The 15740-nt window shown below is 34.3% G+C and overlaps 1 protein-coding gene across 1 annotated transcript in view; it reads right to left on the reverse strand.

Annotated features, from left to right (window-relative positions):
- LOC107703841 (TBC1 domain family member 9-like) overlaps positions 1-14465 on the reverse strand; it is a 31601-nt gene extending 17136 nt beyond the window's left edge. Inside the window, 5 exon segments of the mRNA XM_016506602.1 lie at positions 118-379; positions 1993-2221; positions 2306-2424; positions 5447-5557; positions 13872-14465. Of these exon segments, the coding sequence (XP_016362088.1) occupies positions 118-379; positions 1993-2221; positions 2306-2424; positions 5447-5557; positions 13872-13992 (842 nt within the window). The 5' untranslated portion in view covers positions 13993-14465.
- Positions 14466-15740: the final 1275 nt, after the last annotated feature.

Genomic DNA, 15740 nt, shown 5'->3' on the forward strand with positions numbered 1-15740 from the left:
TATTAAATCAATCTTTATAACTTTGTAAATGTTTAATTTGCCTCCTAACACCAGTTTTCTAGCATCACTTTATCTTTATTGATCTACTTTATCTTCATGAGTGTTGCGGTCACAGACCTTTTGAGGGCCGACACTTTCTTGGGCGACTTCTTCTTGAGTTTGGGCAGACAGCGGTCCTGCTCGAAGCCCTTGTTGTCCAGCAGCTGTCTCATGGCTATGTTGGCGAGCTGCTCCATGAGTTTGAAGGTCTCGTTGATGTTGAGGAAGATGAAGAAGACGTGCTCGCTGCAGCGTGTGCTGACGCGCACCATGTCCGGCAGCAGCAGCGTGGCGTTCTTCTCCAGCTGAGTCACGTCAGCCCAGCGGATCACCAGCTTAGCTGAAACAAACCGTAGCTCACACTGAGTCAGGAGTGACAACCGCATTTAAATATGGGAGTGAATCCCCTAGTGAACAGTTTTGTGTGCATGTGGAACAGAACTCACTCTCAAAACTGCAATGATTGGCATTGTTGTAATTAAAGTTTTCCCTTCTTGCATGTTTGGTATCCGCTATTTTTTTTACAAAAGTAATATTACAACGACTAAAGACTCATTATGTACTGCGATTTTAACTAAACCACCGTCAACAAAGCCGTTGTGTTTGGTTGGGAAGGCTGCTTTGCAGAATGCGCTCTTGGAGGGTTGCCAAGACCTCTTGTTATAAACAATGCTTATTAAGCGTCTTTGGGCTTGTTGTTTAGCCTCGGCTCGGCTCGGCTAATAAAGCGATCCATTTTAAGTAGTTAATAAAGTAGACAGGTGCAGGTCATGATATTTTGGTATGTGGCTTATTTCCAAGATAACGCGCTTGGATCTTATTTACCGGTTTTTATAGCAATATCTGGCAACACTGGTACGTGTTTAAATATGTTATTAACAACAAGCTGTTCAGTTCGGTTCCTCACACTGCATAGAATTCCTGTAAATATGGTTGCCATTACCTGCATTTTTCTGGAGTTAATTCGTTTGTAGCATGTGGTTGTCACTGCCGTAAATTACTGAACTGTGTGTGAACAGAACAGGATTAAGCACTAAAAGGTGAAATGACAACCGAATTTACCTGCAGTGTGTACGAGGCCAAAAACTACTCATCAGTGTTATTTTTTAATATCACTGATATACTATTATATTTTTGTTAATATTTTGAATTAGTAATTTAGCTTTTATTAATTTTAGATTTTCATAATTTTGTTTGATGTTTTTATCAAAAATTTTAACAAGGCCGTTTGCACTGCGCTCTTCCGTTACTTGATCTTTTTATTTTGGTGCGTCAATCTGTTAAGTTACTTAGTATAGGAAATTATGATCCGCACTCACGAGTAACAGTCTTCTTTTTTCGTTTTATTTTACATTCATTACTGATGGGAAAAGACACAAACGTTTGTGTATTTTTTTTTTTTTTAAATATGTCTTTATAGTTTTTCATTTTCCTTTTTTATTTTAGTTTTATTTTAATACTTAAAGCTAATCTAAACGAAAATGAGAAATGAAAAAGTTTAAAATTGTGAAAATGTATTTATAGTTAATTTATTTATTTTAGTTCACATTTACTTTTTTTTTTATTTTTTTTATGGTTTTAGTTTTAAATTTGTGTTAACGATAATAACCCTGCTACTCACCTCAGGGAATAACGTCAATAATGTAACCAGTTTAATAATATAAAACTATTGATGAATAAAAAATGGTGTTTTTCCACATTCCACTGCTCGCATCTCGTGTTTTTAAATGCAAAAACACAAAGCCAATATGTTTTACATTACGGTCCTTGCTCTTAACTGTTATCGCTGGCGTACTGTCAACATGTCAAATTGTAACATTTGCTGACATTTTTATTCAAAACTGTGATTCCTCTATTTTAAAACAAAACAATACATCACAATAGACACAATTGGAAAAAAGGCCCAGCCCTGATGTGTTGCTGCACATCATATCCATCGGTAGCTGAACTTACCCTCTTTCCCGAGCAGGTAGGAGTAAAAGCAGAGGTGGTTGATGCTGAGGTACAGCCAGCCCTGCCGAGGCACCTTGCCCTTCCAGTAGCTGCAGGAGTAATAGTTCACCAGCTTCTCCTCCTCCGGCATGACGAAGAGCTTGCCGAACTTAGCGATGGCCTCCTTAAACTTATCTGTGTCATCATCCTCTCTGATTTCATGGCTTTTGTTGTATTCGGCGATAATGCCCTGCACACAAGCACACAGACAGACACGTGTAAGCACTAAAGCACCAATTAAATGAATAGCGTGTGTGAAATGCTAATGTGTAACCTGTATTTTGCCCTTGACGAAGGTGGTGATGTCATTCTCATTCTCGAAGATGGAGAGCGTCTGCAGCAGATTCTGCTCCAGCCATTCCCAGTTCTCCGTGACCTCCTTACGAGAGCTCCCTGCCAGAAACAAAAACCTCTGTGTCATCAAATAATACTAATCCACACATTTACGATAATGAATTTCATTTGAAGTCTTTATCCGCAGCGACTGCATTTGCTCAGAACTGAACAGCAGATGGGTCCGGGTTCATCGTTTAATTAGCTCTGTATTAGCACAGCTCTCCTCAGGCAATAAATCAAACACATTACTGGCAAACCAAACGATTCGTTAAGTTCGTTCTGTGACAAGTGTCCCGCAATTATGTAAAGATGGAAATACACAATTATTTTAAAAACTAACTATCCATGCTACATTTGCTGTTTAACCAAAACTCACAAAAAAACTAAACAAAACAACAACACAGTTGCAGAACACAAAAACCCCCAACAATTAATATTAAGTGTTAAAATTAATATTTAATATTAAGCTTTAATATATATATATATATATATATATATGTATGTGTGTGAAGAAAAGCTTCACAGTGATACACCTTTGTTCATATATATATATATATATATATATGCTATAACAAAACAGTTTTTTGTCATGAGGGTCTGAGGATGATGCATGCAAATTTTTTGTTCAAACTGGATTGAGGGGCTTTCTTTAATATTAAATATTAATATTAATAATAACATTAAATTTAATTTAATAACATTAAATTTAATTTAGTTGTTTATGTCTGACAAATTACAATATATAATTAATAACAATATATATAATTAACCAACAATATATTTAAATATTAAACAAAAATATTAAGATTAATATTAAATAGTAAATTTAACATTAATATTACACTTTTATATTTATAGTATATGCATTTTTAATACTACGCATTACATTATATATATATATATATATATTTATACATTTATTTAGTTGTTTATTTTAGCATCAGTCTCAAAATATTGATGCACTGTAAATGCAGCCTAGGATTATTTCTAGAAAATACATTTTAAATAAAAAAAGTGCCTATGCACAGTCATGCTAAAGCTTTTCACAGAACATATGCACATCTCAGAAGAGGCAAACGGGTCTCTCGCCTTAAATAAAGAGATTTACCAAATGTCTTGCAGCTAGCAAAATAACAGCATGTGAAATATGAACCAGCATTCGCAGTTGCCTGTAAACCAGATTAGCTCAGAAACAGAGCACTCTCCGCTCCTCTGGGAAGCCAGCGCTTTCTTTTGGCTTCACACATAATGTTCGAGGCTGGGGCTCGACGCTATGATGATGAATACTGTGGGACGACCATACAAATCTTACTGATATATTCATCTTGTATTCAACTCCATGTTGTGTTTAACATCCCTTAAAGACACGTTATTTGAAGTATCATGGTTTTTCAGGTATGTATTTTTGCTCTACTTTGGAAGCTTTAATATGCCTCCATAAATTGGATACTAAAAAACTTAAAGCATTTTTTTTTTTTTATTGAAATAGGTTTTTTGAATTTAATGTAATTTTTCTTAAAAAGAAAATGTTGCTTTTAAAAAGACAATTAAACATGTATTCTAATGTATTATTTATTTAGAATTATTAATTTGCAATAATATTTAAATCAGTGCATTTTTATTTATGATTAAAGGTAATATTTTTTAAATATTAAATTAAAATAGTGAAATAGTTAAGAGGCTCGATATCAAGTTCATTTTTGTAGTGGTATAGAAATTAGCATCGAGAATCATGAAAATTCTTCAGTATTGCCACTGACTACAAAAATTTGGGTATTCTGACAAAGCTACATGTTTTGTCAAGTGTAAATAACATAAATCACTCTTATGCAAATATATCTAACATGTCAAGAATTCTATAGCAGAATCTATACTGGGTTGATTTTATTAATATGATATGATATTTATACTGCTTTAAAAAAAAGTCTATATATGTGTGTGTGTGTTTTTTAATTGTTTTAATGTATTATTTATTTATAATTATTCATTTGCAGTAATATATGTAATTAACATAAATGACTATTACACAAATTGTATAGCAGAATCTATTTATTCATTAACAGTATTTTTTACAACAATATTTACTTAACTGAAAAAATATTAAAGGCTACTGTGCAACGTCCAAACTGATTGCACTATATTTTATAATCGTTTTCTATTCTTAACCGTTTTAAATTAATTTTAAACCTCTTAAATCAATTTTTTAAATCATTTTCAAAGTTTTTAAATTCCTTGTTTTATTGTTGTGATTATTTTTTTCTTTTCTTTTATGTAAAGCACTTTGAATTACCATTGTGTATGAAATGTGCTATATAAATAAACTTGCCTTGCCTTGCCTTACTTGCCATTGTTTTAATGTATTATTTATTTAGAATTATCAATTTGAAGTAACATTTAAATAAATGTTATCTGTATTCAGATTTATAAGATAAAATGTAAATTAAAAATATAATCTAAATGAAAATAATCAAGTTAAAACTATAAATAAAAGAGAGCAACAGATGCAATAACAATAGTAGTGCAGTAGTTTTTGTAGTGAAACTGGTGCCGAGAATCTTTACTGAAAATTTTTAGAGAAATGTTACTGGTATTGCTCTAACTACTAACATTTTGGTATTGCGACAACTAATTCTGTTTCTTCACATGCAATTAATGTAATGTAGGCCTGAGCAAAATATATCTACCAATGTAGAAGTGCTGTAACACAATCCATCTCCGTTTCAGTTCACTGTGTTACTCTAAGCAGAGCCGCTCTCATCATAAGTGCTCTTAATTGCACATTCACCACACTCTTCCTAGTCCTGCACGAATACCGATTCCTAACAAACGCCATCTTTGCTAAAACATTGATTCCTACAATGAAGTTTTCAGCGTCTAAACTGAACTTTAAAAGTGGAGACAGTGAGTGAACATCATGTTCAGTCGAGCAGCGTTTGAAAGAAAAGTGGACATTGATTTCAGTGCACTTCAGATTGCACTTTAGAGGCACTAGGGCATGAGGTAATGCTCCGGCAGCGAGCGGCCATCAGGGAGCAGACGGGATGAGAGGGAATATTCCAGAGCGGAGGCAGTATGCTACCGTGGGCGATGGTCCAGTAAACCAGGGAATCGGGGGTCTGGTAGAGGATCCTGTACGGGGCCACACGGGCGCTCGAGTCCAGCACCACGTCAAGGGTGCCAACCAGCAGACCTGTGAGAATACAGACAACATACACTCAGAATGACCACTGGAGATCAGCAGCCTACAATAGACTAAATCAACAGTACTTAAGACACACAGAAAAAAAAAAAGATATTTATATATTTTTTTAAATACATTTTAAATATTTTATTCAAGTTTAGTGGTCGACCGATATGGGTTTTTTGACAGCCGATGCCGATGCCAGGATACAAATGCACACTTCACAGGATCTCAACTAAATTCGACTAAGTCTGCAAGGTTTATGAAATTAAATGCTCATTAGTCATTCAAAGATTTGTTTAAAAATTATGTAAATGCGTATTTGCTGAATGCTGACGGCAAATGAGAAAGTATTATAAAGTTTGCCTTTCTGTTACTAATAATATTAAAGCAATTGTTATAATACTTTTTGTATACATTTTAATTCCTTTCTTTAACAGTTCTATCTGATTATTAGATAGAGTTCTATCCATATTAGACCGAACTGAACGACGACAGCGAACAAGAGGGAGAATGTGAGCGGTGTGCGCTCAGGCGCTGCCGTTCTCAGCGCCGTCAAAATAAAAGTCTAATAAATTTCATAATTTAGAAGTTTAGTGCAGAAGTATCGAATCGGAATCGATATCGACGATACTGCCTTGAAAAATATCGGTATCGTATCGAAAACAAAATAAGGGGAATCGCCCATCCCTAGCGGCAGAAGTTGAAAACTTTTCAACTTTTCAATCGGCCAAACAGAAAAATTTATGGACCGATGCCGATATTTTCAAAATGCCAAATATCGGCTGATATATCGGCCTTGGCCTTGGAAATATATTTAAAAAAAATTATTTAGGCCAAGTTTCAGTTACTCATTTTAGTTTGAGTATAAAGTTAAGAAATCAGTATATAATATTCCAGAACATTTCCAGAGTTGTTTGTAAAATATTGTTTCCTAATGACCACATCATTAAACTCGTGTTGTGATCTTGTGATCCTTGTCTTGGGACTCGCAGGCATGAGAGCATTAAGAATATGATGATTTGGTATTGTGCCTGATTTAAGCTTTAGCAGCAAAAATGGCATTACAGTTGGTAAATTTGATTCATTTCCATGAATCAATTCAAACTGTCTGTTTCAATAAAGCAATTAATTTTAGTTTTTACATGAAAGATTTTCAGGCTGCTTGGTTACTATGGCTGTTTGGCCAAAATGATGGTTCCTCTGACTGAATAATAATAATAATAATAATAATAATCATCATTTTACATCTCTTTGATTTGTATATACTAACATTTAAAAGTTTGAGGTCAGTAAGACTTTTTTTTTAAAGAAATTAATATTTTAATTCATCAAGGATGCATTAAATTAATCAAAAGTGACAGTAAAGGCATTAATAATGTTACAAAAAATGTCTATTTCAAATAAATGCTGTTCTTTTGAACTTTCTGTTCATCAAAAAATCCAGAAAAAAATAAATGTATCCACAAAAATATGAAGCAGCACAGCTGTTTTCAACATTGATAATAATCAGAAATGTTTCTTAATCATCAAATCAGCATATTAGAATAATTTCTGAAGGATCATGTGACACTGAAGACTGGAGTAATGATGCTGAAAATTCAGTGTTGATCACAGGAATACATTACATTTTACAATATATTCACATAGAAAACAGTCATTTTAAATTGTAATAATATTTCACAATATTACTGTTTTTACTGTATTTCTGATCAAATAAATGCAGCCTCGGTGAGCAGAAGAGACTTCTTTCAAAACAATAATAAAAAATAAAAAAAATAAACTTACAGACCCCAAACTTTTGAATGGTAGTGTGTGTATATATGTACTTCAAAAATCAAACAAACAAACAAACAGAAACACACTGAGATACAGCTTCAAAATGATAGTCTAACTGTGTGTAGATTGGGTCACGATAAAACAAACAAACAAACAAAACACATCATTCCTTAAAAAGCTGCTGCTTGTAAACCCCCCCTGGGTGAGCCTGCAACCGCTGTTAGTGACTTTGAAGACTCGCAGGCTTTGAAGCCACAGGGCGAGAATGTGTTAACATCGCTATCAGAGCATCAGACACGACGAATGAAGACACCTGCAGATCAGAGAAGGAGCTCTTCATCTCTAGCACTCGTTTTCACAAAACCTGCAACACGGTTTCACAATCCAGTGCGGATTGGGCAGGTTCAGCCAGTTTGAACATGAAAAAGTACATTTAGCAGAGAACACTGATGAATCATGCACAATAAGACCAGGAATATGCATTAGGAAGGTAAACATACATGTAGCCGTTTTTGACACCACAGATTTTGCCAGACTTGAGTGTGTGAATCATGATCCTCCAAACAAATCTGGCTACCCGTTTCTGCTGGAGCCCAAATGTGCAATAACATCCCACTCCTGAACACATGACTTTCTGTTCCTGCTTTCATAAGCTCGGATGAGCCACGGTTTCCTTGGTTGCAAGAGAGCAGAGATTTGAGAATACTGTACGGATCACATGATCTATTCAGTCGCAGAGCCCTGCGCTGAGCGCTGTTTAAGAGTGTGCGTGCACATCAACAACATTCAGTTCATTCTTTAATAAACCTTTCCAGTTCCAGTATTTCAAGTTTTTTTTTGACAGATGGAACAAAACAACTGCCTTTTGTCAAATATTTGACATATTTCTTAACATAGTATTCATTAAGCATCATAATATATTGTAGTGCTGTCAAAGATTAATCGCGATTAATTGCATCCAAAATAAAAGTTTTTGTTTACATAATATATGTGTGTACTGTGTATATTTATTATGTATATATAAATACACACATACAGTAAATATTTTGAAAATATTTACATGTATATATTTATATTAATATAATTTATATTATATATAAATCTATTTAATATATAAACATAACATATTTTTCTGAAATATATACATGCATGTGTGTGTATTTATATATACATAATAAATAAACAGTACATATACATATATTATGTAAACAAAAACTTTTATTTTGGATGCGATTAATCGCGATTAATCGTTTGACAGCACTAATATATTGATGTATTTTCAGAAAAACATTTAAAAATAATTGTATTATTAATACATTTAATTATTTTGTTATTGATATATTTTAATATTATTGATAATTAATTTACAAACATGTTAAACATTAAACTTTAATAATTCAATTTCTTCTGCAATAAATATTAAATATTCTATTCTTGGATCATGAATATTAATTAAGCTGCATGACCGGACAGTCCCAAAAGGTTTCCAAGCAACGCCTGCCAAAATTAATATTCACACACTTCGGCTCAAATTCACACTGTTACACAGTAGCAAAGTAATTTAACACTTTCTATTTTATATTAAGGTGCAGTCACATTAGATTTCAAGCTTGTGAAATCACTTCACACTCCACAATGAATACGGGCAACAGGATATAAGATCATACTCTAGGGTTTTCGTTTTTAATAACTGATGAATTAAAAAAAACAGGTAGCAAATAGAGACGCACCGATTGCAATTTTCAATTTTCTTGGCCCTTCTTTTTTTTGTAAGTTTGACCTGCCGATACCGATTTTTGCCGATTTCGATTTTCTTTCTAAGAACTATACTTGGCAGCATATACAAACAAAAATTATTAAACATGTTCTCTCTCACTTGAACAACTCTCAAAATAAAGTGCTCTGTGACTAGAAGGAGGTAGAAAGGAGTTGCCTGCGAGTCCCATTCAAATGAAATCAGTATCCACAATTCCATCTTTCCACTGCAGGAAACACAGAAGCTGCATCTGAAGTGACATTAGATGCATTTACACAGACTGTTTGATGAAGCTGAGAGGTGCCGTAAATGCATTTACACTGTAAAATTGCAAATGCATAAATAATTTTATAAGATTAATGTTTTATATATATTTTTTAAACATACAAATAAGAAATTTTGGGAAAAATGCAATGATACTTTTAAATGTGAAACCAAACCACCAATAGGTGGCGGCAAATTTCTGTTTTACGCAATGGGTTACTGAATCATTGACTCACTCGATTCGTTCAAAAATGTGGATTTATTCAGTACTTTTGAATTTTTACCATCTGGCAGAAGATATCCCATATGCTTAAAAACAGGTCACAATTATCTTTTATTCCCCAAGCAATTAAATTCTTAAATTCTTCTTCCTCTTGCAGTTACTGATGGTCAGCTAGACTGGTTATTTTAAATGTAGATTTATCAGCATTAAATTATTGTTTACATATTCCAGATGTGAATTGTTAAACGTCTGAGTGAGTATTCTGCAAACGTATTTTCCCTACGGGGATAAATAAATAAACTGAACTGAACTGAAACTGAACTGTAACGAAAAGCTGTGGCTTTGATTGGAATGATTTTCGTTTTTGAAACTGATGCGGAAAATTGTCTGATTTCGGTCCCTGTCCGTTCGATTGGTGCATCTCTAGCAATAAATTTTAAATGTTAAAATATATCTAGGCAGCATTAACGTCTGCAGTTTTGTTCAATAAAATTAAAACTATTAAGAAACATTTTTTGTTAACTGAAATAAAGGTGAAATAAAGTAAAATAGAAATAATACACTTAAGAAATAATATGTAAAATAAACTTAAATGGAAATTAGAAATGTTGCCTTGGCAGCAAACAGAAGTAAAATAAATAAAATAAAACTGAAAATATAATAAGGTAAAGATAACTATAAATAAAAAACAAAAACATAAAAAAAAAATTTAAAGTACATAACAAAATTAATAAAAATAATATTAAAACGAAAACTGAAAATATAATAGTATATAAATAATATTAAAATAACACTGGACGTTTGTATTCTTTGTGTTGAGTTAAGAGGTCAATCTGAAATGTTTAGATCCTTTAATGGTCAAAATGTCAGTCAAATTGAATACTAGCAAACGGCTCCGTTTGCACTACACATTGCCTACTATTTTAAAAAATATGAAACAATAAATAACAATAAATGCTTCAACAACCGTTGATATCACAAAACCTCATTGTGAACATGTTTAATTTACCAAGTGGTGTCCAGTTATTGTGTCTATAAAATATAAAAATTCTGCACTTTGCATATTAAACATTTGCATATGGAAGGTCCAGTCGAGCGAACTGCATTATGGGAGAAATTACGCAGTCTGCTCTGTTGTACACTGCACATTTTGACCAGTGTAGTAGGGAGTACTACACTACATAGCCTACATATATGCCAACAGGGAAACACAATTCAATCTGTCCTGCGATTCTTGCGAGTCTTATTAGAATGCTTGGATAAGGAGTTGTAGGAGGAACATTTCATTGTCTTTTCTCATTCTAAATATAGAATGAGTTCTGCTCTCAATTGAATTCATCTCCGCTCTGACAAAAACAGCCTTACCAGCACATGGACAAAATCAATATTCTCCTAAACAGCATCAACCTGATACAACTGTATTGAATGGCATAAAAACACAACGGAGCTGTTGACTTCATCTGTATTTAGCCATAGAAAAGACGTTTGGGCTCATACTGGATGAAAGTAAACCACTGGGCCTTTGGATAATGGATGAAAATTACAGACTGACTTATATTGATTTTTTTTTTTATAACCAATACCAATAATTTGCATGTTTACATGACGATAACCGATATGTAGAACCTGTTTTTATTTATTGTTTTACTTCTTTTTTTATTTCCATCATGCACTCATTCAAGCCTGTTTAATTTATGTAAAGTTATGTCTCTGGGACATGATTTGACAGATTACACGACTCTCTGTGAGTCTCTATTTCACAGACTACATATCAAGTATTTATGTAATGCACCTCATTAATGAGGATTTAAGACAGTTATGTTAAATAAAGTTTATTTATTAAGGCAAATGCAAGTTTCTTTACCTGTGAACAAGTTTGTGGCAGTCTTGCACGCAATTCTCCATTTATCGGTGGATCCAATATTACAAAGCCAATATCCGTTTATGGAAAAATGCATAAATATCGGTAAAACCGATTATCAGTCAATCTCTTAAAACAGTTCTGGGCGTCTTAGTCAAAAAATTGGAATAAAGCATGTTTATGATGGTTTAAAAAGGCACTACTTACAATCTGATTGCTAAAAGGTTGCTCTTTCATAGTTCACCACAATTTTTTTAAAGCATGTATCATTTAAGCATCAACTTAAATCAACTCAAATGTTTCTCATAAAATGCCTCAAAAACAGACACAAATGCATTGGCCGTTGAGCATAGAGCTATAAAAATAATACAGAGATCACAGCTCAATGAATTTCTTAGAAGAATCTGATGAGAAACAACCTGAGCACAGTTTGAGACAATGTTGAGATCTCTAGAAGTGACATGTGGGAGAATATTCTGGTAAGATTCAGGTAATAATCCCAAAACAAAAGCCTCCATTTGTTCTCAGAGCTGTCAGTGAGAAACAAGCGAGACATTAATGAGATCTCATTTGTGATTTTTCATTCTCATGGGTAAATAATAGTGCTGTCAAACGATTAATCGCATCCAAAATAAAAGTTGTTGTTTACATAATATATGTATGTGTGCTGCAGTGTTGTCACGGTACCAAAATTTCAGTATTCGGTACCGATACCAGTGAAAATCCACGGTTCTCGGTACCAATTTCGGTACCAAAAATAAATATACACAGTACACACACATATATTATGTAAACATTTTATTTTGTAAGCGATTAATCGTTTAACAGCACTAGTAAATAATAAATGAAAAATAAATTGGATGAACCTACAGTATGCAATTCATTTAAAGAAACAAATGAGAAAATCTTTCGAAACCCATATTATCGTCTTTGTCCATTGCACTTTTCTTCTGATAAAAATTCATGTTTGAATAAAAATTCACAAGATATTTGCTCTGGTTGATGTATGTAAACATACACAAACATACACATTGGCTTTGTTTCTAGTACTCCTGGCCGAATGCCGGCTCCCCAAGACTCTGCGGGTCAGTCTGCTGGGCCGTGCCAGGCTCACCGACTCTCACTGGCACACAGCTCACACATTTATGTAACAATGACATCATCTTCCCTCGCTAGTGTACGCTTTGCATCTGTCTTTTCTCACTGACAGACACAAAGAGGTATGCGCACAAATACCGGCAACATTTCAGCTCTTACAACGTTGATCTCTGCTATTCACTCCGAGTTATATCCACAATCACATTATTGTGCAAGAATTCCCTTCAAGGCTCCAGCATGATTTCTGTCAGTCAGAGATAAAGAGGCGAACGCCAGACATACTGCACCTGTCCAAGCTATAAATACAGGTCAGGTCACCAGGTGAGGTCAATAAAGCATATTACACAACATCAAACCAGCTAAGTGTCCTGTCCTGAGGCATTGAGAATAAACTGAACCTTACTGAGCCACTAATATCTCACTAGAAGGACTTTTATAATGGGTTATTGGATGCATATATCAGCCAGGCTGATTAACCAGCCAATATTTGGCCATTTTGCTATTCGGTCAACCACGGCCACATTAAAAACATCACACAGAAACAATAATGAGCCATTTCTATGGTGTTTGAATGCATCTATACATCTCCGCACGGCCTGTTCACAGCAGTAATGGAAATAATATGATTATGAGGCTGTATAAATCCATGTAGGTTCATATTATGCACAATCATACATACAAACCAATCCTTTAATATATAGAGGGCAACTATGTAGAACTGATTGGAAACCTAGTTTCTATCAATATCAAATAAATCTAATCTAATTTAATCTTTTTTTTCAGCATTTTAAAAAAGGAACTTCTTTGTACAAATGATCAAATATGCTGGATAACATGAATCAGCAAGTTTTGCACAAACGTGTCCATGTCATTACAGCAAAAAGCAGACATTATGAATATGAAATATTAAAATTCATGTTATTTTCAAATTATGCTGATAACATAACTGATAATAAATAATAAGTATTCAATTGGAAAAATGCTAAAATACTTTTTAAAAATAAATAAATAAATACATTGTTCGAAGATGCAAATAAAACGATTAGTAGAGTATGCGTTATATGAAAACACTATTTCAGTCTTTTTTATTTAAATTGGACATTTAATTGTGTGTTACTTTCCGTTTCTGTGTAATTATTTGTTGAAAATGCTCGCAATATCTGAGTGAAAATAGCTTGAAAGTAAATCCTAGACCATTTTCTCAGTGATCTGTCCACACAGGTGAGCGCGAACCGCACGCGTCCACCTGAGAGTGCAGGCATGAATGAACACACCTGAGCATAAGCGGTCATCATACACAACATGAGCGCGTGCGCGGTTCATCGAGCAATCGTGGCTTTACCCGCGAGTCCTCCTCCGCCGTCTCCGTGGCCCTTTCTCTTCTGCAGGATGAAGTAAGGATTCGCTCTCTCTGTCATCCACAGCGCGCTGGCCAGCAACACCTCCCCAGGGTTCACCCACATCTTCAGCTCGGTTTCCTCACGAGGACATCAAACAAATCTTCTCTCCGTGCTCCAGTATGGAGTCGCTGTCCTCCAGCTTATCCAAGCGTCAAAGCGCGCAGCAGATTTAGGGAAGCGACGCGCTTCGAAGATCCGTCGGGGGTAGCTATATTGCAAGATTATAAGTTGTCAGTTAAATATAACGCTTACCGTATCGAGCAGATGGATAAATATTAAAATATGTCCATTTAAAAATATCGTCAGTCCTCCTGGAGCTCCTTGAGACGCGCGCACAGCTCCCACTACACAGATAACAGCATGAACAGCTTTCTGAAAGACTAACACAGCCCGTGAAAAGCAGAACTGGTGTATTCCGGTGGTAACTAGGGAACGATAAGGATATTTTCAGCGTTTAAACGAGCTGCCGAAGCACGCAAAATAAACAATGCCTGACATCGCTGCCGTGTTTTATGGACGCTTACTCTCTAGCGCCACTGCAACGCGTTCACTCAGCGTGCGTCACGGGCAGGCCATTGTGACGTCACGATTGTGGGCGGAAAGCACATTGATCATAAACAAAAAATCATTGACAATTCATTTTCAATAAAACAAATGTGTATATATATATATATATATATATATATTTGGGATTACTGTATATATATATATATATAATGTTTAGTTATAATATATACAAGATTATATATGGTTATATAATATATAATTTAAAATCATAACAGAACATATATATATAAATATATATATAAAGTGTATTATTATTTACGTATGTGTTGAAAATTATTCATTATTAAAATAGAAAAATAATAATTATAATTTTTCTATATATAAAATATAATGTGTGTGTGTATATATTTTTTATTATAATGCATATAACATACTAGATTATATATGGTTACAGGGCTGTACAGTGCGACATATATGTCGCACGTGCTACAAAAAAACTGGTCTGTGCGATGAATAAATTTAACACTGTAGCACGCGTGCGATACAATTTTGAATGTTCATAACACAGCTGCCTAATAGTGTGAAGTGATTTCGTTGTGCTTGTTTGTGTGTGTGAGATTGATTATACTTGGTAGTTGGAGGTGTGCGATATGACGATTTTTGATCGTGGATGATTAAAATGTCTCCCGATCTGCTTTTGAAGAAATATCGTTGTATCTGCTACAGCGCACATTCTATCAGCTGCAGTTCTGGCGCCTCCCTCCGTCTCAATATAATGTTCACATCAGCATTAGGTCAGCGGTAGTTACTCTCACGGGACACTGTACTTATGCGCAATCACAAAACTACATTATTTCCATCTGCTTTAAAGCAATACCGGTTAAACATTTAATTCACGTGCTGTTCTGCATGCGCCTTTTCTGAGCGCATACTCAGGAAGCGCGCTCACACTGAGAGCCTGTCAAAAAGCGCCTGATTATTGGACTAAGTTGTCTTTTGCGTCTGAATGGTTTTGCGTCTAATACTGTCAAAAACACACAAGGTTTACATATAAACACAGTTGGTTATGTCTAAAATGAAAGTAAACAGTTGAGAGAGAAACGCGTGAAGCTCTTAAAGGGGCAGTAGCTACTAAATATGTTGCCACCTGTCATTAAAGGGATAGTTCACCCAAAACATTAAATTTCTGTCATTATTTACTCATTCACATGTTGTCCCAAACCTGTATTCATTTCTTTCTTGTGCTGAACACAAAAGAAGATATTTTGAAGAATGTGGGTAACCAAACAGTAGCTGGTCCACAC

Source organism: Sinocyclocheilus anshuiensis, unplaced genomic scaffold (genome assembly GCF_001515605.1).
Source record: "Sinocyclocheilus anshuiensis isolate Anshui unplaced genomic scaffold, SAMN03320099.WGS_v1.1 scaffold274, whole genome shotgun sequence".
Taxonomy (NCBI): Eukaryota; Metazoa; Chordata; class Actinopteri; order Cypriniformes; family Cyprinidae; genus Sinocyclocheilus; species Sinocyclocheilus anshuiensis.